At 45.3% G+C, this 21800-nt stretch overlaps 1 protein-coding gene across 1 annotated transcript in view; it reads left to right on the top strand.

Annotated features, from left to right (window-relative positions):
• The window catches only part of LOC308508216 (scavenger receptor cysteine-rich domain-containing protein DMBT1-like), a gene marked incomplete at both ends in the record, with an annotated part of 84722 nt that extends 63458 nt beyond the window's left edge, over positions 1–21264 (top strand). Inside the window, 14 exon segments of the mRNA XM_081074568.1 lie at positions 712–823; positions 2529–2581; positions 2584–2601; positions 2604–2744; positions 5022–5336; positions 6442–6486; positions 7057–7371; positions 11284–11322; positions 11797–11865; positions 12941–13252; positions 14684–14716; positions 15288–15463; positions 18208–18590; positions 20973–21264. Coding sequence (XP_080930694.1) covers positions 712–823; positions 2529–2581; positions 2584–2601; positions 2604–2744; positions 5022–5336; positions 6442–6486; positions 7057–7371; positions 11284–11322; positions 11797–11865; positions 12941–13252; positions 14684–14716; positions 15288–15463; positions 18208–18590; positions 20973–21264 — 2303 coding nt within the window.
• Between the last annotated feature and the right edge of the window lie 536 nt (positions 21265–21800).

Below are 21800 nucleotides of genomic sequence, written 5' to 3'. Positions count from 1 at the left end.
GGCAAGCAGGGGGTGGGGGTCCTGGGAGGTTCTGAGGGGAGAGGAGAGAGGTAAAGGGATAGGCAGAGTCAATGTTCTGAGCAAAGTGAGAGCCGAAGCCACATGCTGAGTGTGACATCAGAGGACAGGGCTGGGGGCTCAGAGAGTTTGGGAACCAGGGCCCTGGGCAGAATGATGGGGCGTTTGTCAGGCATGATGGGAAAGGTCACAAAGCAGCAGCTCTGAGTTCTCTCAGCCCTGCCCTGGAGCTCCTGGCCCAGCGTCACGCTTGCTCTGGGACCCATCAGCTCTCTCCCAGTGCTGATGGGTCACCAGTGTATGTTCTTGAGATAATGTGTTTCTGCCCTTTGCAAACCAACATTTACTCTGGAAGATATGACCCACACACTCGAGAAGAATTAAAAACCCAAAGCAACTGGCAAGATAAGCGTACCACACTAGGTAACCATCACTGTGGCCACAGATTGAAAAAAAATCACAAAATGACATTGCAGTGGCCGGCAACAGGACAGAAATGAAACCAAAGACCCAAGCCCTCTGGTGGTTGTAACCATGGTAATTCTAGGTCATTCTCAGTGTCCAGATTGGGTGCAATTTCTTCCCAGAACAAGACATGTACCTTTCTGATTCAAATAAGCAGGTTGACCTGTTGGGCTTAAGAAGACTGAAGGAGCGTGACCTGCCATACCCTTTCGTTTATGTTTCTCATAGGCTCGCTGACTTACTCAACACCGCCAGCCACTGTGAATCACCTAACTTTAGGGAATTTCAGTTGTTCTTATCTGATTAACTATAACTGGCTTCGACAAAGTCCCATGGAATGGTAGGGTGTGGTTTAGGGGGTAAAAGCCCTGGATTTGTCATCCTGGTTTCATCACTTACTAGCTGTGGGACTTGGAGCAAATCTCTGAACCACTTTATGCCTTGGTTTCCTCTTCTGGCTAAGGAGGAGGAGGAGCATGGCTTTTGCCTCCTAAGGCTGGGTTTGGATACAGTGCGTCTCTCTGAGTAGAGTAGGTAGCTGGTGTGCTGGCCACATGGAGAACACTATTTAGATGTTGGCCGTTACCTTCTCACCCACGTCTTCCAAGCACAGCAGGCATTGACCTCTGTGTCCTGCTGTCTACTCAACAGCACTGTAAAGGATAAAGGTGCTGAAAGCACCACTTTTTAGTTTCCCTGACTCTGTGATAGGCCCAAAAGTTGTCACCTTTCAAATTAGGTCAGCTCCTTTTCCATGGCTAGTTTTTAAGAGTAAAATACAACATGCAGAAAAGAGCTGAGGAAAAAGAGAAATGATCCCAAACCTTCAAAGGAAGCACCAGAGTAGCTTATGCTAAACAGCAGTGATTCCCCAAAGAAGGCTTCCTTGACTTTAAAATATATGTGTGTTCAAAAACTACTCATCAACCGCCATGCTTTCATTTTCTCAAGCTTGTTATCACTTGGCTGTGGACATACCAGCTGCATGCTGGGAGGAGTACTCCCCACAGCGGAAGGAATTGGGAAGGAAATTGATTTAAACTCAGAAACTATAGATGATCCACGAGAGAGAGCCCTCTAACAGTTGATTGAGAATTAAATATATTTGACACCAAAGATGTTGTATAACTTTTTTCTTTCACTCTTCTATCTGTCCTTAGCATCTTTTCCAAAGGCGACAGAGGTACCCACATCCACAGGTAATCTTTTCTTCTCTCTTCAATTGCCTTCCCTTTGTCGAGTTTTAGCTCAGGAAAAAGTCCAGCATTACTGTGGGAAAAGTGTCCTTGCTGAAACTGCCTTTCTCCACAGTCTCGGCCATACGAAAGGGGGAAGGATGAAACTATCTAGGTTTGCCCAAAAACCCTGTGACTGAAAAGTGAGAGGAAATAAGAAACTGTGGGATGCAAGAATGATTTGGGGGCACTAGGTAGGAAGCTCGCACCTAGGAAGGTGAATGGGAGTGCCCTGCTTGCCCCAAATCTCTACCCATTTCTTCCATGAGCTTACATTGTCCTGAGCATACCCAGTCTCTACCCTTGTTTGTCACTGCCCTTTGAACGTGGGGTGAGCCTATAGTGACTGTCCTTTATACGCCCAGGATGTTGTCACATACGTGGTTGTACCTGATCCTAGGAACAGCATAGACAAGAGCTTCTGCTATTGTCATTTGATCAACGTGTGCAAGAGCATACAGAATCTTATTTATACCCAATTAGTGTGTGCAGGACAGCTTCTCCTGCAAAATCCAACAAACAACTGTGAGCGTCAGAAACCAAGATACACAGCACAGAGTGAGAGAGAAGGGAGCAGCTATGCAGAGATGCAGGTCGCTGCTGGGCCTGTGGGCCAAGGAGCAAAACTGTTTCTTAAGCAATCGCATCCTCAAAAAACACACTGAGTAACACCCAAGGCAACAATCAATGGATGAAATGAAGGGGGGAGTAGATTTGTTACTATCGATTGTCAGTGCACAGTTTCCAGGAAATCCTGGGTTTCTCCTCTGTGGCTTTTCTGGATGCGCGTTGTTTGGAATGTCCACAAAGTCTGGGCCTGCGGCTGGCGAATGGGTCAAGCAGGTGTGAGGGCCGAGTGGAAGTCATGCCAATGCCTGGGGCACGTGTGTGATGACAGCTGGTCCCCAGAGAATGCCCACGTGGTCTGCAGACAGCTGGGCTGTGGCCTGGCCATGTCTGGCCTCCCAGGGGCCAGCTTCAGCCCCGGGTCAGGCAGCATCCTTCTCGATGAACATGAGGACACTGGTGTCATCTGCTCAGATGAGCACAGATCCCTTCTGGGCCACTCGTGGAGCTGCTCAGGCCAAGGCTGGAATTTGCACGTAGAGTCTGGAAATGACTCCACACTTTCAATCTGCTTCTGTGTCTGGGACAGCCGATTTTTGTTCTAACTGAAAAATATGCCAGCTGTTTAACATGTGGGAGGGCACTCAACTTGAACATCTATAAAGATTAATCACTTGTTAACTAAAGAAAATAACGGTGCCTTTCTCATGAAGTTGTTGGGAGGATTAAATGAAACATTCCACAGGGGACATTTAATCAAGCAAATGGCATACCATAAATGCACAAGAACGTTAACTATTTTGTTGTGGGTGGCGGTGGTAGTGGTATTTTAGTTACTAAGCCAAATCCTTTCGGAATCACTGCCTCGGAGTTTTTTTGCCAGGTGATACAATTCACACCTGGCTGTAAAGACCCAGCTGGGACAGCCCCAGATGCTTAAGGACAATTGTTTACTCCAGCTTGTCCAGTCACATTTAAACTGAGACAATGACCTTTGAGCCACTCCACGATCCTGGTTTCTATTATTAAACCACTGTCATATTTCCTTTATCTGTGGAGTCTGCAGCAGCTGGGCACCCAGGTATCCATGAGTTTGCATTGATTTTATTTGCTCATTGGTGATTAGCCATTTAGTCCAGGGTCTCCCTCACCAGCCTTAACTTTCCTTGACCATGCTCTGAGCTCCAGACCCTTTCTCCCTTCCAGAAGGTAAAGACCCAGGGCTGTGTCATAGTCTCACAAGGTCCTGCTCTTCTCCTCTGGTTCCAGAGGAAAAGCTGTTCTGTGTGATAACAGGTTGATATGTGATCCCTCCCACGTACAAGAGCTGCATTTCAGCCAGACTCTGAAATGGTGTCTCTTGACCCAAAGTGATGGCTCCTGCAACTGAAACTGTGGCAGGCCAGAGAGGGCAGAAGGGCCTGGAGGCAGGTGGGCCTTGTGGCAGGAGCTGCTCCTCCACCTGCAGCCCTACCTGGGAGCCAGGATGTTGAACTCTGCCCTGACAAGGTGTCCCAGGCCTATGGGTCACATCTTCACAATCCCAACATCAATTTTATTTCACTTTCTTATTCTTTTTTTTTAATGGTTTCAGGTATACAAAACAATGTAATAGTTAGACATTTATATGAGCTGCCGTCACATTTTAAATGATAACAATTTGATTAGAGGTTGGATAGGGTTGTTTAAAGACACACTCATGTGTGTGATTTCAATGGTACTGGGAAAGCGTATGTAATTTCGTTGTGTTTGTTTGGAATGTGCTTAAGATGACTGTTTTTCTTTTTACAGATATAGTTGCTTCAACTCCTGGGGAAGAGGCAGGTGTTTTCCATCTAATAGGTACTTTTTCCATTCTTACATTGTGTAACTTTTCCTTAGGTTGAGGTCAACCGAAATGTAGCCAACATTATTTTCATAGCCCTCGTGCTGCGTGGAATAGAAGCGAGCTCATTAGAGGCAACCTGGTAATATGGTGGATTCTTCATGTGTAAGAATCTTTTCAAGGAGAGCCAAATCACCACACCCAACCCTCAGTGCATCATCGAAAGCCCTGTATCACAGCCTTGAACCACATAGTGCTGTTATGGGTTCTTCTCAAAGAGGACCCTTGAGCCAGGCCCAGTCTCTGGGGCTCAGAATCTAAGAATCAACTTCATCTGCTTTCGGATCAAGGCTCAGTGTCACTAGGTTAATTCCTTACCTTCCTGCCGTAGTGATGCCATCTCTTCCTCTGCTTGCTATTCCAACCCCCAAGTTCCTCCAGCAGCTTCCCATAAAATAATTTTTAAATTCAAGTAAAGTAAATTAATTGTGTTCTGAGAACTTCATTCTATTCTTTGAGAGACTTGGGTTAGAAATCCAAGTCTGAACCTCAGATATTCAGCCGACTTCTTTTGAATTTTTACAGAAACAATATAAAACAGGATACCCAAAAGGGGATGAAAGCAAAAGGTGATTTTTAAGTGTATAGATCTTTTACAAAACCAGTAGATGGCCTGGACTCCCATAAAGAAACTACCCAGTGAGAAAAACTTTGTAGTTTGTGTTAAATTTCAGGTATATGAAGCAGTCATACGAGTATCATTTCCTCTGTGTTTCCACATAATTTCCTGTGGATACATGCTGTCTGGACAGCACACCACAGCCTGGGGTAGGATTCTCTAACTAGAAATACTGGCGGGTCTGAGAATCTAAAGAACCTTCTCGTGCTGACTTGGCTCTTGGCTCCCACAGATCTGCCCGTAGTAAGGCTGGCCAATGGAAAGAGCAGGTGTGAGGGCCGCGTAGAGATCCAACATAACAGCGCCTGGGGGACCGTGTGTGACGACCTCTGGGGCCTGTCCGCCGCCCAGGTGGTGTGCCAGCAGCTGGGCTGTGGGGTGGCCCTGGCGGCCCCAAGGAACAGTCTGTTTGGTGATGGCTTTGGCCCCATCTTCCTGGATGACGTGTGGTGCACGGGTAATGAGACCAGCCTGGGGCAATGCCACCACCGTGGCCTGTCTGTTCACAACTGTGGGCACCATGAGGATGCCGGGGCCATCTGCTCAGGTACTTGAACCCTCCCAAATTTGGGTGTCCCTCCCAAGCAGCAGAGCAACGCCTGCCAACCCTGAAAGCCTTGGGGTCCCAGGCCAGGTAAACACCTTGTCCCAGCTTGCCCAGAATTTTCCCTGTTTTGGCACTGAAAGTCCCATGTCCTAGGAACCCCCGCAGACTCAGAAAATCCAGGACCTTGGTGATACTAGTCTCCAGTGTGCCCAGTATCATCACAGCCTGTTCCCCTGGCCCGGAGAAGGGAAAGCGATCCTGTGAACAAAATCATACTAGGGAACCAGGAAGTTGTGTCTCGGCTCTGGGAAGGTTTATCATTTCCAGAATGATTTCTCTATGTGTGTCAATCTCATAAACTTCTCATTAAGACATTACTCAGAGAGAGCTATATATGAATACTCTCCTAATTTGTTGATTGACAAAGTTAGGTTTTTCTTGCCACTAGGGAAATTATATGCAACCATTTTAAAAAGCTAAATGAATATTTTAAAACCCTGTTGTTACCTTTTGTTACTAAATAATGTCTGCAACAAACATCCGTGGCTCCCCACCCCATGGCTGGGTGTCTTCACCCCACTGTCAGGTCCCTCCACAGCCCAGGGCCACCTCCTCCATCCTCAGAGGGCTAGGTGGTGACAAGGTTCCAACAGAGTGAAGGTGAAGACAGGATATTTCTGACCCACTCTATTGTTCCATGGTTTTTTAATTTGAAGAGTGAGTGTTTGATGTTTCAAACAAGTCATGGTGTCTCCCAATGAAAACTCTGAATTAAAATGGCATCAAACGCTCATTTGTCTTAGCTGTAGCCTCAGATCTCCCGAAGGGCTGTTATGGATGTCCCCTGGACAAACTCAGATAGACGCCTCCAATTAGTGTCCAAAAGCTAGCGGCTCACCCAGGTGAGAGAAAGGTGGGTCAGAGACACTACCTGGTTTGGACTGAATCTTTCGAAATGCTGACCTGCTTGTGACAGTGCTGCATTTGTCAGAATGTCCTGTACCACCACATTGGCACAAATGTGGATTCATGTGCCCACTCTGCTTGTAACCCATGAGCGTTTTGTAAATCCACTAACACGAATGCCCCGGGTTTTCTCTTTCAGCTGCTGAAGTTGCCCCAGAGTCAGCAGAAACAGCTCCTACAATTGGTAATCTCTTTATTGTTTGTTTGAGTTATGTATCATCTAAGGCTTCCTGGTTATCCAATCTTTCTAGCAGACTCCCTGAGGTTGTCAGTGACCTCCTAGATTCATGTCTCCCGCAGGACTAGAACACACAGGGCTGATATGACAGGAGAGGTTACTGGCAGAGGTGGCCACGTGTCTAGGCTGGTGCGCTCAGATTTAACTTTGTGTCTAGGCCAATGGACAAATTTGGCCTAAAGAAATAATGAAAAGTTGAGTTTGACCTATTCCAATGTTGTTCCTTAGCGATTTGGTGACTCAACCCTAAACCAGATATTTATCTGAGCTTTGCATTCACCACGTTTCCAATCCAAATGGGAGTGATGGAGTAAAATACATGAAATAGGAAATGGGCTGGAAAAGGCTGTCCCTGTGTTTGTGATCCCTAATTTGACTTATTCCTATGGGAGCTAGAAAAAGGAAATGAGAGTTTCTGGAGTTCGGGGTTTATTATATGAAGAACTGAAGTCCCACTAGACATTACTTGCCAGAGAGCTGCTCATATTCCAATAATAACCCCTAAGTCTCCCGCAGATTTGCCCGTCATCAGGCTGATGGACGGGAGGAGCCGCTGTGAAGGGCGAGTTGAAATATACCACAATGGCACGTGGGGAACAGTGTGTGACGACCTCTGGGGCATCAACGCTGCCCACGTGGTGTGCCGGCAGCTGGACTGTGGGGAGGGCATTGGAGCCCTGGGGAGCAGCCACTTTGGGGAGGGTGTGGGGGACATCTTCCTGGATGACGTGCAGTGCCAGGGTGACGAGGCCACCCTGGGCCAGTGCTGGCATCTGGGCTTGTCTATCCACAACTGTGGTCACCGTGAGGATGCCGGGGTCGTTTGCTCAGGTACTCGTGCTTGTTTTCTCCTGAGGCTGCTGGGGAGATTATATTGTTCTCATAACCAGTGAGCATTTCTCACTTCCAGAATCCCCATCTCCATTTCGGTCTCATCCAAGAAAACTTTCTTATTTTTAATTTCTCGTTTCAGAAGTCATTTTTATCTAATTTGAGTATATAGGAGGTACACATTTTTGAAATAAAAAAGTATCTTCTAAATTTCCTCTTTGTGGGTGGGATTTTTGTTTGGATTTTTATCTTATTTTAGTTTCTATTTCACAATTTCAGCATCAGCCACGGGAATGGCCACTTCGCCTGGTAATTTTATTTTCTTTCTTGCTTTTATAGATCACATATGCATAGCTTGCCTTGGAGTTTATCCTTCATATGAAACTAAATACCAGACTCACATCAAACTAATATAAGGTGCTCATATAGTCACTGAGTGAAATAGTAAATTGAACTGCTAGGAATTTGCAAGTCCCATAGATAGGACCTCCAGTATATCCAATTTGCTCCCTCCCTCCTTGGTGCAACAGCAGGTCTCTGAAATCCAGTTATAGTGATGAGAGCTTCATTCATATTCTCAATAGTGTTCACACATTTGGGCATTCAGTGAGTTGATATTTTTTAACCATCACAGGACTTCAGCTACCTCAGGCGAAACTATTCCTCTAGTACTACTATTTTCAGAAAATAATAGAGTACTATATCTACTACATATGTGTTTCATAGTACAGCCCACCAACCCAATGATATGCACATTTTTAAAAAATTGCATGGCTAAATAAGTTGAGGAAATACCATAACCCCCACTCAAGATCCATAATCTATTAGCAAATTAAAGTCTCTGACAAGTCCTGCAGTAGATTTTTTTTTTAACTCTGCTTAAGCCAATGTTTCTCAAACTTCTTTGACCCCTGAAACCTTTTGAGTGGAAATGTGGGTGGCACCACAGGATTTGGAGCCAGAGACCTGGGATTATGTTCGGGCTCCATCCTTAACCAATAGGGTGAGAGTGGGGACATCCCCTTAGCTGTCAGGCCTCGGTTTCCTCATCCAGAGAACAGGAGGATGACAGTTGTCCTGTGGATTGAGTGCACACACTTGTACAAGCACACGGGGATGGCAGCTTGGTAGTCACGGTCCTGAGGGATGAGTGTGCCACTGCCTGCTGAGACCTGCCTGGCTCTAATGTGTCCTGTTGTGAACTTCCCTCTTCTGGGAACTCTGGGGATCATCGCAGGGCTTGAGTTGATCAATACATGGTTAAGTACATTGGAGAAATACCGTCACCACTTAAGTTTTCTCTGAAGTGTAAACAGTTATAACAGTACTCTGTGGTTCATATTTCCAAAATCTCAGAGCCTTCTGCAAGGCGTGATAGAACCTGACCTCTAAGGAATATCAGACAATGAAACAAATTGCTCTTTGTGGTTGGATCTGTGAGAAGTGGCCTCCAGGTCTCTTAGGCAAAGACAAGTTTGATATGGCACCATCACAGTATAATATTTTTCTAAGAGTTGGAGGAAAGGTTAGAGGTTATTCAAACCAGAACTCACAAACAGGCAGTCAATGGGCCAATTCTAACCCGTGAATGGGTTTGATTCAGATAACAGTTTTGCATATGCAATGTTTGACCTTTTTTAATACCACATGTTTTAAAAGGCGGTTTCATAGTAAAGCATAGATTTCAAACTTTGATGGAAATACCAGAGGATGGAAAATACTAGCATGAATTTTAGCAGCGCACCAATTGTCTGGGATTGAGCAGGGAAGGACCTCCCCTCTCCCCTTTATATGAGCATGTTCCCACCCCGTCCCCTTTATTATGGGCATGTTCTGTCTCTCTAGTTCCCTACTGGCCAATGCCAATTATTTCTGGGTCCGGAGGCATCTCCTTCCTTTTGGATACTTAGTGCTTCTCAAACTTTATTGTGCATATAAATCAGCTGGAGACCTTGTTAAAATGCAGATTCTGATTCAGTGGTGGTGGACCTAAGAGTCTGCATCTAACAAGGTGGTACAGATGCTGCTATTCCATGGACTAGCCCTTCAGATGTAACAGCTTGGAGATTCAAAAAAGAAGGGACTTGCCCAAGGTCAAGTGCTAGGTTTTACACAAAGAGCAGAGACTAGAACCCAGATCGCTTGGGTCCCAGATCCACGTACCATTTTCTCCATTCTTTATTTCCCTTAGCTTAATAAAACAGAACATAAAACCAAATAGGAACAGACATAATCAAATATGAACACGACTGGGGCATAATTTGTAAATAGAGTGACTGGTAAAAAAAAAATCATTTAGCAGTGAACTTGATTGAAAAGGATGGTATTTAATTAAAATTTAATTTCGGCTTGTTTTCACAGTTTTGACAGTTTCTACCTCAATTTCAGCCATAGATTTGGTTCTTACAACTAGTAACAAGTTTTCTGCTGATTTGTCCTCTTACTACCTGTCTAAGGGATATTACTGTGTTGAAATTCTACCTCGATAGTACAATTATACTATACAAATTGTCCAGGCGTCACTTGGCTGAATTAATCCCTTGAAAAATAGACTAGAACCCTGAAATAGATGAGGAGGGCATCTATGCAGCCAAGTCGAGGTCCCAACATTCAAGCTCAAGTAAAGCACTTGAATACGCTGAGGTGTGTTCCACAGAGCCTGTTGTTCTTGTTTTCGCACACACATGACAACTGGCTATCTGCTCTCCCTACTGGCTGTGTATTATGTAAGACAACAAATTGGGGAGGGGGAGTAGGGACCAGGAAGGGGATACCTCATAGCACAGCCACATTGGCAATGGCTGTAAATGCTAACAGATGCTGGTTGCAATTATCCGAGGAGTTCCTGGTGTGCCTTTGGGTTTAAGAATTTTACAAATACAGTGTTAGAGGATTATTTGGGGGAGGATGGTAAAAAGGGTGCTCTCCCCTACTCTAGGTGCTACAGCAATTAATAAATAAAACACCAGAGTCAACACAAAATATGGCCTTTATTATTGATAAAGTTGGGTTGAGGGCAACACTTAGGACAGGGGACAAATGGACCTGCCACCCCCTCCTCACCCTCAGTAGAGATCATGGGACAGCCCACCTAGGGAAATTCCAGTCTGCAGAGCTAACCCTTTCCTGGGTCACTGCCTCCCACCCATTTGAAGGGAGGAGAGAGAACCAGGGAAAGCAAGTCCCCCATTTACAGAATCTTTATTAGGTTAGCCTCATACAGTGGAGGAACAGTTGTTGCCCTCTAAATAGGTCATCCCCACCCCCAAGGGGAGAAGTAAAGGCTGGGCAAGAGGAATGGAGACCCCAGGAGTGGAGAGGTGGCCTGGAGGCAATGGGGGACCTGGATGTGCCCTGCAGTAGCTCCTGTCTGAAAAGCAGAAAAACAAATTGGGCCAGTCGCACTGATCTATGGCAGCCATCTTTACAGCTCCTCCATCTTATAGAAATGTGTGCCTGTTATGGCTCTTATTCTGCCTTATTTTTGTTCATCTACAGCTTCAATCCCAACTGCTGTGACCTCCACTCCAGGTAAAGTACTGTCTACTGTCCCATTAAGTGCCTCTTCTTGGAGTTCCATTTTTCAGGCTAGGCCATTCCATGGAAATTTTGTCCCCAAAACAGATTCAGTAAAACAGAAACTCAGCTGTCCTCTCTACTGGTATTTGTTTTTTGTTCTTTTTCTAGCTATCTCTTCAACTTCAGCAGAAGTGATCTCTCCAGCTTGTAAAAACTCTCTCACTGTACTATTTAAATGAAGGAGACCCACTTCTTCTTTGTCATGTTCTATGTAGAAAATGAGCCCATTTCTCGGCCGTTTTGACCACAAACTAAACCTCAGTAAAAAAAAAACAACATAGAAATGTGCTTTCTCACATTTTTAAGTGTCCTATTTTCTTTGTTCTTGCACAGATGTATCTTTAACCTCTGCAGAAGTGGACATCCCCTATGGTAATGTTACCAGCCTCTCACATTTGTTAAGTTAAATGTAATCAACTCTCTTTCTATTTAACAAATGAACATATTTACTGAATTGTCTGCAGCACAAGCCCCAATGTAAACAAAAGTCCCAGCATCCTTTTCACAGAAGTTAAGCTTCATGTTCTCTTTATTGATCCATAGACACAGGAGTGGGCCCTCCACTGGGAAATGCCTTCTATTGATTGGACTGGTCTTCGTCATAGGTGCCCAAGGGAGGCGAGGCCTGTGGGTCCACACCTCCACCTGCTTGGTGGTGTGTGTTATGTTTCAGGTGATGCTTTGACCCATCCAGCACACTGAAACACACACACTAGGGAACCGAGTTGCGATAGCATTGGTTCTACCCATTCACTGTCCTGTTTTCTACCACACTGCTGTTCGAAAAAAAAAATCCTTTTAAAATGTTTTCACTGATATTTGAATTTGATTCTTCTTTATTTGCAGATACAACTCCCACTTCAGGCAAAGAACCTTCTTTACCAGGTATGCTCCCTGCTCCTTGCCATGGCCCTGGTGAGTGACTTTCTGAGAAACCCCAGCCCAGTAAGTTTACACACCAGAGTAAACACTTCCTGTTTCCCCAGAAAAGGTCAGCAGAGAGGAGAGGAGAGGTCAGGCAGGTTCCAGTCCACTCCCTCATCACTGGTTCTAATTTTGAACAATGAAGGCAGATGTAGGGATAGGATGAATGAGATAAACTAACACCAAATGTCAACCCTGGAGGAGACCTTAGAGATGACCTACACCAGCGATTCTCAAATATTAGTGTGCAAGTGAAAACCTGGAAAAATGCAATTCTGATTCAGCGACTCCAGATGGAGCCTGAATTCTGCATTTCTCATAGGCTGCCAAGTAATACCCATTCAAGGAGTTAAGATGCTAAATGACCACCATGGTTTTGGAGGAAAAATTAGGCCCAAAGAAGGACTTGCCTAAGTTCCCTGTCTTAGCTAGAGCTGCCATAGTTAAATACCAGACTGCATGGCTTACACTACAGAAATTTATTTTCTCACAGTTCTGGAGAAAAGAAGTCCAAGGTCAAGGTGACAGCTGGGTTGATGTCTGGTGAGGGCTCTTCCCTTGGGTTGGAGATGGCCACCTTCTGGCTGTGTGGTTACAGGGCCTTTCCTCAGTGTGTGCTGGTGGGGAAGGGAGAGGGAAGAGAGGGCGCTAGTTCTGGTGCCTCTTCTTACAGAACACCAGTCCTATCAGATCAGGGCCCCAACCTTAAACCTCGTTTAAGCTTAATTATTTCCTTAGAGTCTAAAGGTCTTAGTATTTTTGTTTAAAGATTAAATTCTTAGGTATCTGGGAAATTAGGCTGTCCATAATCACCAATCGCTTGAGGGTTTCAGTTAATTAAGCTTTTACTTTTTGTGAAGGAGTGAATGCGACAGAGAAAGGTGGGGGAGGGAGGAAGAGAGAAGGAGGGAGAGAGGGAGAGAAAGGGAACTACACAATCAGACAAAGAACTCATCCCAGTGTTAATGTTTTTATTGTAAATGACAAGGGACACCTGAGATGCGTCAGGTGGTAGGAACTTACCCAGGGGTCCTTCCCACCTGACTTGCTTTCTTGCCTCCCGCAGACCCTCCCCTGCGTCTGATGGGCGGACGCAGCCGCTGCGAGGGCCGCGTTGAGGTCTGGCACCAGGGAGTGTGGGGCACGGTGTGTGACGACTACTGGAACATCAAGAACGCCCGTGTCGTGTGCCGCCTTCTGGGCTGCGGCCGCGCGCTCAGGGCCCTCGGGCGCTGCCACTTCGGCCCAGGCTCCGGACCCATCCTGCTGGACAATGTGCGCTGTGAGGGCACCGAGGGTGCACTGGAGAGCTGCGCTCACTCTGGCTGGGCTCAACATGACTGCCAGCACCAAGAGGACGCGGGCGTGGTCTGTGCAGGTACCGAGCGCCACGCCCCTGCCCCGCCCCATTGCCAAGCCACCCCTGGCCCTGGGTCTTCTGGAGGCTCTGTCTCTTCTCTTCAAGCATTCCTGAGGTCAAAATTCACCACCCCAAGGAATATCAGGTTGGCCAAGGAGCCAGATTGTAGGATAACAAGAGCATATTTGTAACACGACCGTTGCGGTCAATGTTTTAATCATACAGGTTTGGGACTAATCCGTTTTGTCTAATTGCAATATATTTGTTCCCAACTATAGCTAAAAGATTATGAGGCCAAAGGAAAAACTGACAGTGTAATAAAAATGAGTAAGGACATAGCACTTGCTGCTATTGGTCAGACTACAATTTGTCCAAATCCTTTTTTCAATCTCTGACAAGGTCATCAAGGGCATCCTGAGTGGATACCATTCTTCACCTTGACCTAGCCCTCAGAAGTCAGACCCCTACAATGTCCTGAGTTCCCCTGTGTCCCTTTCATCCATGGTTTGACCTGTACCTTTCCTGGAATACTTTTATTATCACCCACTATCTGCCTGGTCTTGCTGACCTCCAGAAGATGACCCCCTTCTGTGTGGAGAGGGACTTCCTCAGTTCACCCACGTAAATCTCAAAGAGAGATGGAATTCTAAGATCTAGTGGACACGTCTGAGCTCACATCATCTGTTCCATTATGAATTCTTTGTAGGTAAACAAGGTAAAGAAATCAAGGGCCATTGCTTTTACCTTGATGTAGGAATTTTGTTTTGCATAGAAATGGGGCCCAAAGAGAAAAGTGATTGCAGTGCCCTTGAGAAAAACACTAATCCAGCCATTCCTCCTGCTGTCAGGGTGGGGAAGGGGTGCACTATAAATGGTAATTCACTTCCTATTCTTGGGTTATACACCAAGGGGTTTCCTTTTCACCATTATAGCAACTAAAGGACCAGTGGTCTGGGGCTGAAGTTGAGTGAGTCTGGTCAGCTACGCCTCCTGGCCTGGGCCCTTCTCCTAGGTTACCATCCTGCCCAGTTTCTGGGCTGGGGAGGCCTCTGATTGCCACACACTCATATTTCCCAGCCTCAGTTTCCAAATGTGCCTTGTGGATGGGAAGGGACGCCAGCCAGAGTTCATACATGTGATGGGGTTTACACCCTGCAGAGCCCTGTATTTATTACCTTCTTGCTCCAGCAAATCTTCATGCTGATGACACCCGTATTCTCAAGACTACTTCGCAGATGCCAGAATCCCATCCTCCAGCTCCATCAGGAGGCTCTGGGTTCTCCTTTCTTTTCGTTGCTCTGGATTGTTTTCATGTCATTGTACCCAGCTTTAATAGCTAAGTCAGCTGAGCCCATTCCCCCACATTTCACATCAGCTGCTGGCTGCATCCTCCTCTTACAGTGTTTCTGCACAGTTAACATTTGCTTTTCATTGTTTTTCCTTTACCAGGTGGAACTGACTCTATCATACCCAAGGACAATGGTAAATTCTTCTCCTTTCCTAGAGTCTGAGGCTGTGCAAAGGGGGAGCTAAGAGAGCAATTGTCTGGGGAAGAAAGAACAGTCTATGAGGGGGGCCAGCTTCTGTGTCTCCACTGAGATTTTGTATCTCTATCCACTCATTGGGCTTTAGAAGGTTGAGGAAGAAGCCCCTTTGCACCCATCCTCCCTCCCAGTTGGCTTCCACTCTCTTTCTCCAACCTACCTCTCATGCAAAGGCCCAGGTAGATGCATGTTCAGGCTCAGGGGTTCTCAACATGTGAAATGAGCTGTCCTTTAAATCCTTAGAAGACATTCTGACTCATGGCCCATAGGATGGATTTTGTGGGTACAATTCCCTATGGATATGGTGTGACTTTTAGAAAAGGGAGATATAAATAAAATCAATAAAAGTCAAGTCAAAGGTAGCGGGTGATGAGAGCTGAGCCAACCGAGGGCACTGTCCGTGGTACTTTTAGAAAGTTACCGTACACCCCCACCCCACATCCTTGCCCTACACATCCAGTGTACCAGGTTCCCTGTGTGAGTTTCTCCCCATCGTCCTTCTCCTGCAGCCCAGCTCTCCTGCTTGCCTCACCTCTTCCAAATCACAATTGACCGAGGCTATCTCCGGAGGCTGGGCTACTCCTCCTGGGATGTCCACTTAAATGACGAGCTTTGTCGTCCTCAAGTCACAGGACGCTACCTGATCTTCAACATTCCCTATGGTCACTGTGGCACCGTCCAACAGGTAAGAAACTGACAAGGTGGTGGTACCCTTCTGTAGATGGAAGCCAAAAAGAGTGGTTTGAAAAATTCAATCACCTGTTAAAAAACCTGGGTAGAGACAAAAAACCCTGAACCTGTGACTTTATTTCTGAGTTTGGTGAGAACTGGAGGAGCTCACTAATTTGTCTGAAGCTTTCATTCCTTTTGGGGATTTGGAATACATACTGAGTTTTGAACACACAGTAACAGTGCTGAGTGCTGATGGACTGATGTGATGGATGGGTGGATGGATGAACGAAGGGATAGGTGCTACTCCCTTAGCAACAAAGAATTTTTGGAGCAAAAGCCAAAGAATTGTTCACAACATGCTTCTTTCTTCAGCATTAGTGCACACCTACCATGTGCAAGCCATGGGACTGGGCCGGGGGAGGACAGAGGATCTGTCTGTCTGACTGCTACGTTTCATTTCCCAGTCTAGCCAGTAAATATCTACCGTGTTTCCCCAAAGATAAGACCTAGCCGGACAATCAGCTTGAGCACATCTTTTGGAGCAAAAATAATATAAGACCTGGTCTTATTTTACTATAATATAAGACCAGGTATAATATAACATAATATAATATAATATAAAATAATATTTAATACCGGGTATAATATAATATAATGTAATATAATATAATGTAATGCTGGGTATAATATAATATAACATAACGGTACCGGGTCTTATATTAATTTTTGCTCCAAAAGACGCATTAGAGATGATGGTCCAGCTAGGTCTTATTTTCTGGGAAACAGGATAGGACATTTATGTTTAATAAAATGCATTATGTTTATTTCATTTTCCTTAACCACCTGCTTATTTCACAAAACAATATCATTGAAGTTAAGGAAACAAGTATACCAAAGCTATCGGAAGAGTGTATAACCACAAAATAATTTTTCTCAGGACATTTAACAATATAATACAGTCCAGAGCAAGATCCCCACCCCATTCCTCTAATTTTTTCATCCATATTTAGGCACACACAGTGTGCCTAAACACACACACACACACACACACACACACACACACAGACACTTGGCATTGTTGGAAGTTGAATTCATTCAAACAGTATGCATGACATCAAATAACCACTTTAATTCCACACTTGACATTTTGTATAATTGGTTGTGTAGACCATGGTCATGCTTATTTTTTTGGCTCTGGAAATTCTAGTTTTCACCTCAGAAATGTCTGCCCCAGGAATCACGCAGGAAGCCCGCCAGTGTGTGGGAGGAGGGCAGCCCCGGAAGCTTCTGGGCCATCAAGAAGGACCCTCGGCTGTCCTCTCTTAGCTAATGGCCTAGCTTCCCCAGAAGCCTCGTGTGCTGATCACAGTGCTGGGCCAGTGGACACAGCAGGTCAGGAACCACGAGGCCCAGGCCACCCCCAGGGAAAACACCACCACAAAAAGCTCCCGTGTCTGATTTCAGAGTCAGTGAATGAGCAACATTCCAGGTGCTGAGGACACAGCAGCCAACAAGCCTGACAGGGGCCTGTTCCATGACTCTTACAGTCAAGAAAAGGGAGGCAGGCACTGAACAAACACCCAAGTGAGAGTGCTTTATAGTGAAAAGGGCTAAGAAGACAAAGCAAAGACAGGAACAGAAAATGATTTGAGGAAGAACAAAGGCCACTTTGAATAGGGGGCCCAGGCCCGAGGCTCAGGAGGAGATGGAACCCCCTACAGATGACCAGGAGGAACGCTAGCCAGGTGACAGCAGGTGCCCAGGCCTCGAGGCAGCAGCAAGCTTGGAGGGCTCCGGGAAGAGATCGGGGGCCGTGAACACCAGGGAGACCGAGGTCAGGTTGGAAGGGAGCAGGTCCCTGTGATATTGAGTTTAGCTTGTCTTCTGAACTGTGCATTCTCCACGAGGGCGATGTCACCCTCAAGGGGGAGGAGAGATATTGGTTCTTAGGGGCAAGAAAAGAACAAAAATCTTTCTTTATGGATCTTAAAAATCTTTATGTTGTACTAAATTTTTATAACAGGGGCTGGAGAGGAAGTGGAATGAGTAGGAAAGAAAATGTCCAAAAAGGCAGACCAGTGAGAAACAGTGGTATAAATAGTCCTTGGAGGGTTCCAAGGCAGAATGTCCCAGGATCTGGGTCACACAAACCGAGGCTTCCTTGAACAAATGTCCCTGAACAAGCTGACTCTCTGGGTACCACACAGGGCTGTGGGAAGGAGGCTACCAGAGGCAGTGGCCCCCTTCTCATCAGCCTTAGTACCCCCCTAGCCCCTCTAAGTCATGATAGATTTGAAGGAGCAAGGCTGAAAGCAAAGGTCACCAGGGCCAGGCCTACAGCTCACATGGTGCCAGGACTGGTCTGGGGTCAAGAGCAGGGAGGAGCCAGAAGAAAGGAGGAGAGTTCCAGTGGGGGATGGTGTGTTCTTGTCTGAGAACATCATGGGCTAAGGAAATAGAACGTGTGGACAAATTCAGCAGCCACCCCACCTCATACCACCACAGCTTGGCCCTCACAGAAGGGAAGAAGGGAGTCAAGGCTCATCCACTGGGGGCTCCCTGCATGTACCCTGAACTCCAAGGACCAAGGACATAAAGTCACCCCATCATGGCATCAGGTACCACAAAGGCCAGGCCCAAAGCCTCCTGGCCTCCAGCTTCTCAGCAAGCTGGCACCGAGCAGCAGAGGTCTCTGCTCATGAAGGAAGGTGCTTGTCAGGGAGCCACTGGCCACCAGCTCTGCTCTCTTCCTTTCAGGAAAGCCTCGGCTCCCTCAGCTACTCCAACTCCATCAGAGGCCGAATACGGGGCCACCCTGGCCAGATCATTGTGCGGCACAGGGTGCCCCAGCTGAAGTTCACCTGCAGGGTGAATGGCCCATCAGCCATTGAAATTGTTCCTGGGGCTGGCAACCCAAGGCAGAGTGCCGGCTACGAAGTGTCCATGTCGTTCCTCGAGTTGCCCATGTCACAGCATGTGGGGAACACGGGGCCGTACTACACCAGCCAGAGGAACGAGGTCTTCCTTCAGGCCACACTCCACAGCCCCAATCCCAACCTGAGGCTCTTTGTGGATACCTGTGTGGCTTCTCCAGATCCCCATGATTTTACGACTGTCAAGTACGATTTGATCCGGCAAGGGTAAGGAAAATGGAAGGTCCTCTAGGGTTGACTATGAGATTCACGGGGAGGCTCACTGGGGGACCTTTGGCTCCTCAACTGGTAGTCTTAAATCATAACAGTGTGCAAAGGAGTCCTCATCATGCCCCAGAGGCAGAGTTGAGGCCCTAAGAATCCCTCTGATCCCATTTGGGGACAAATAACTATAGGAAGTGTGGAACTTCCCTTGAATCTCCTGAGTCCTGGGCAGAACCCTTGCTGTCTTGGACTCTACTGGCCCATCCCACCCTTTAATACTCATTTCTTTCTCTAAGTTTTATGATTTTTATTACACTCCCCAGTCCTCAGCACATTTGGCCGACATTGATGGGCTGGTGGGTTATCCCAGGCTAAGCGCTTACAGTGGTGAGATTTCTTCTGACTCCTTTGGTTAAACAAAAGATTTGTCAAGCTAGCACTCTGGCAAGTTGTTTGCCTTGATAGCTCCCTGGTCTGCTAATAAGGGCAAAATGCTTATGGATGGTCAATTGCAACCAGTGCAAAACCCACAAAAACTTATCAGCTACTGATAGCAGCTTTAGAGTAGTGACCCCACAGTATACTAAAGCCCCAGGAAGCATGGTAGTGACGGTTTCCCAAAGCCAAGCGTGGAGCAAGAGGCAGCAGCACCTTCCCGAGGTGGTGTCAGCCATGGTGTGGGCAGTGCACAGATGTAGCACGAAATTGCACTAAGTCAGAGAGAGAAAGCTCTTCCCTTTAATTCTCCTTACAAATACATCAAAGAGAGAGGCACAGTTTAATGCCAAAATTTAACAAGTGACACTTTTTTCTTCTGCTTACTTTAGGTTTAGTTTGTTCATCTCTAATTTCCTAAGGTGGGAGCTTAGATTATTCATTTTAGATCTTTCTTCTTTTCCCATATATGTATTTAATGCTATAAATTTCCCTCTAAGCACCACTTTAGGAGTTTCCCACAAATGTTGGTAAATTGTATATTCATTTTCTGTAGTTTGAAATATTTTTTTTTAATTTCTTTTGAGACTTTTTCTTTGATCTGTGGGTTAGTTAGAAGTATGTTGTTTAATTTCCAAACATTTGGGAATTTTCCAGCAACTTTTCTGTTATTGATTTCTAGTTTAATTCCATGGTGAGCTAAGGATCACCGTGTATGGTTTCTGTTCTTTTTAATTTGTTAAGGTGTGTTTTATGGCCCAGAATGTGGTCTATCTTTATGAATGTTCCATGTGGACCTAAGAAGAATGCTGTTATTGGATGGAATGTTCTGTAGATGTCAATGAGGCCCAGCTAATTGACAGTGCTGCTTAGATCAGCTATATCTTTCCTGATTTTCTGCCTGCTGGATCCGTCAATTAATGATAGCGGGGTGCTGAAATCTCCAACTATAATAGTGGATTTAGCAGTTTCTCTTTGCAGTTCTATCAGTTTTGGCCTCACTATTTTGACACTCTATTGTTAGGTGCATATATATTAAGGATTGTTATGTCTTCTTGGAGAATTTACCTCTTTATTGTTATATAATGCCCCTCTTCGTCCCTGATAATTATCCTGGCTCTGAAGGCCATTTTGTTTGAAATTAATATAGCTACTCCAGATTTCTTTTCATTAGTATTAGCATAGTAATTCTCTCTCCTTTACTTTTAATTTATCTATCTCTTTATATTTAAAGTGGATTTCTTGTAGGCAACATATAGTTAGGTCTTTTGATCTTTTGAAATCTACTCTGGCAGTCTCTGTCTTTAAATTGGTATAGTTAGACCATTCACATTTAAAGTAATTATTGATATAGTTGGACTAATATGTATCATCTTGATAACTGTTTTCTATGTGTTGCATTTGTTCTTTGCTTCTCCCCCACCCCCAACTCTCCTTTTGCTGCCTTGTTTGGTTTTAATAAAGCGTTGAATATGCTTATTTTAATTGAACATTTTATATTATTCCATTCTATCTGCTCTCTTGATGTATCATTTATAACTATTTTCTTAACTTTTCAGTGGTTGCAGTGGGTTTTACAAAAGATATTTTGAAATAATCTAAGTTCACCTTTAAATAATACAACCCCCACCTTCTTCCACTTCCTTTTGACAAAATCAAGTAGGCCTTTTGAAGGAAACAGCTCTAGCTAGAATTTAACTACCTTGTTTTGGTTTTATTATATTTGTTTTATAGTTCCCTTCTATTTCTGATCAGGAATAGTGGTTTTTCCATTCATGGTAGTATTAGAAAGCTTTGTGTTTTTTTTAATGAAAGAAAGACAGAGTGGGTATGGGGAAGAACCCTATTTGGAATTCAGAGGTCTGGGTCCAAGTCTGATCATTTGAGTCAGAGTGAATTCATACCATGCTTTAAGTTGATCCTTTTGCTTGGGGTCCTTCTTCCCATCAGGTGCATCAAAGATGATACCTATGTCACCCTCCATTCTCGCCAGAAGAACATGGCCCAGTTCAAGTTCAACGCCTTGAACTTTCTCAACAGCTACGACGTGATCTACCTGCAGTGTAAGGTCGCCGTGTGCAAAGTGGGGGACCACTCCTCCCACTGCTCCCAGGGCTGTGCAGGGCGGAATAAGAGAGGTGCAGGCCCCATGGAAGCCACGGAAGAGCAGGCTGAACATTTCCAAGTGGTGGGGCCACTAGAAATCCACAGAGGAACTGAGCAGAGCAAGAACTTTGTGTGATTCCTCCAATTTTCACATGAATCTGTTAGAAATTAGAAGCAAAGTCTATCTCTCTTCAATAAAACAATGAGCTTGACAAATCAGAGGTTGTCCACATAGAGACAGGGAAAGAAACAGCTACAGAGGTTCTCTCTGAGGTTTGTGGCTAAATACATCTTCTCCGATTACTAAACTTCTAAGGCAAATGCTCTCTTGCGGGCTAGAAATGTTGCATTTTCTAATTCTTCACTGTCAAGAACTGTATCATTGTCTTAAACTGTACAAAATACTAACAAAGTTATCTCTATAACACATTGCCCCCTTAAAGATTGTTTCAATTGACCCCTTAATGTTCAGGTCCTAGGAGGTTGATGTTTTCGTTTCTGTTCCTCTGGTGGTGTGAACATTTATTTTCAGATCTTGCCAAGAGTCTTATGGAAAATAAACTACTCATAAGTGTCTGTCAGGAAGCCACTGCTCTTTTTTTTTTTTTAACGCGATTAACTGATTAGTTAAATCAAACACATCATTAACGCATTTGCTCATTTACTCGTTGT

Source organism: Rhinolophus hipposideros (genome assembly GCF_964194185.1).
Source record: "Rhinolophus hipposideros genome assembly, chromosome: 15".
NCBI lineage: Eukaryota > Metazoa > Chordata > Mammalia > Chiroptera > Rhinolophidae > Rhinolophus > Rhinolophus hipposideros.
This window is presented reverse-complemented; position numbering and strand designations above follow the sequence as displayed.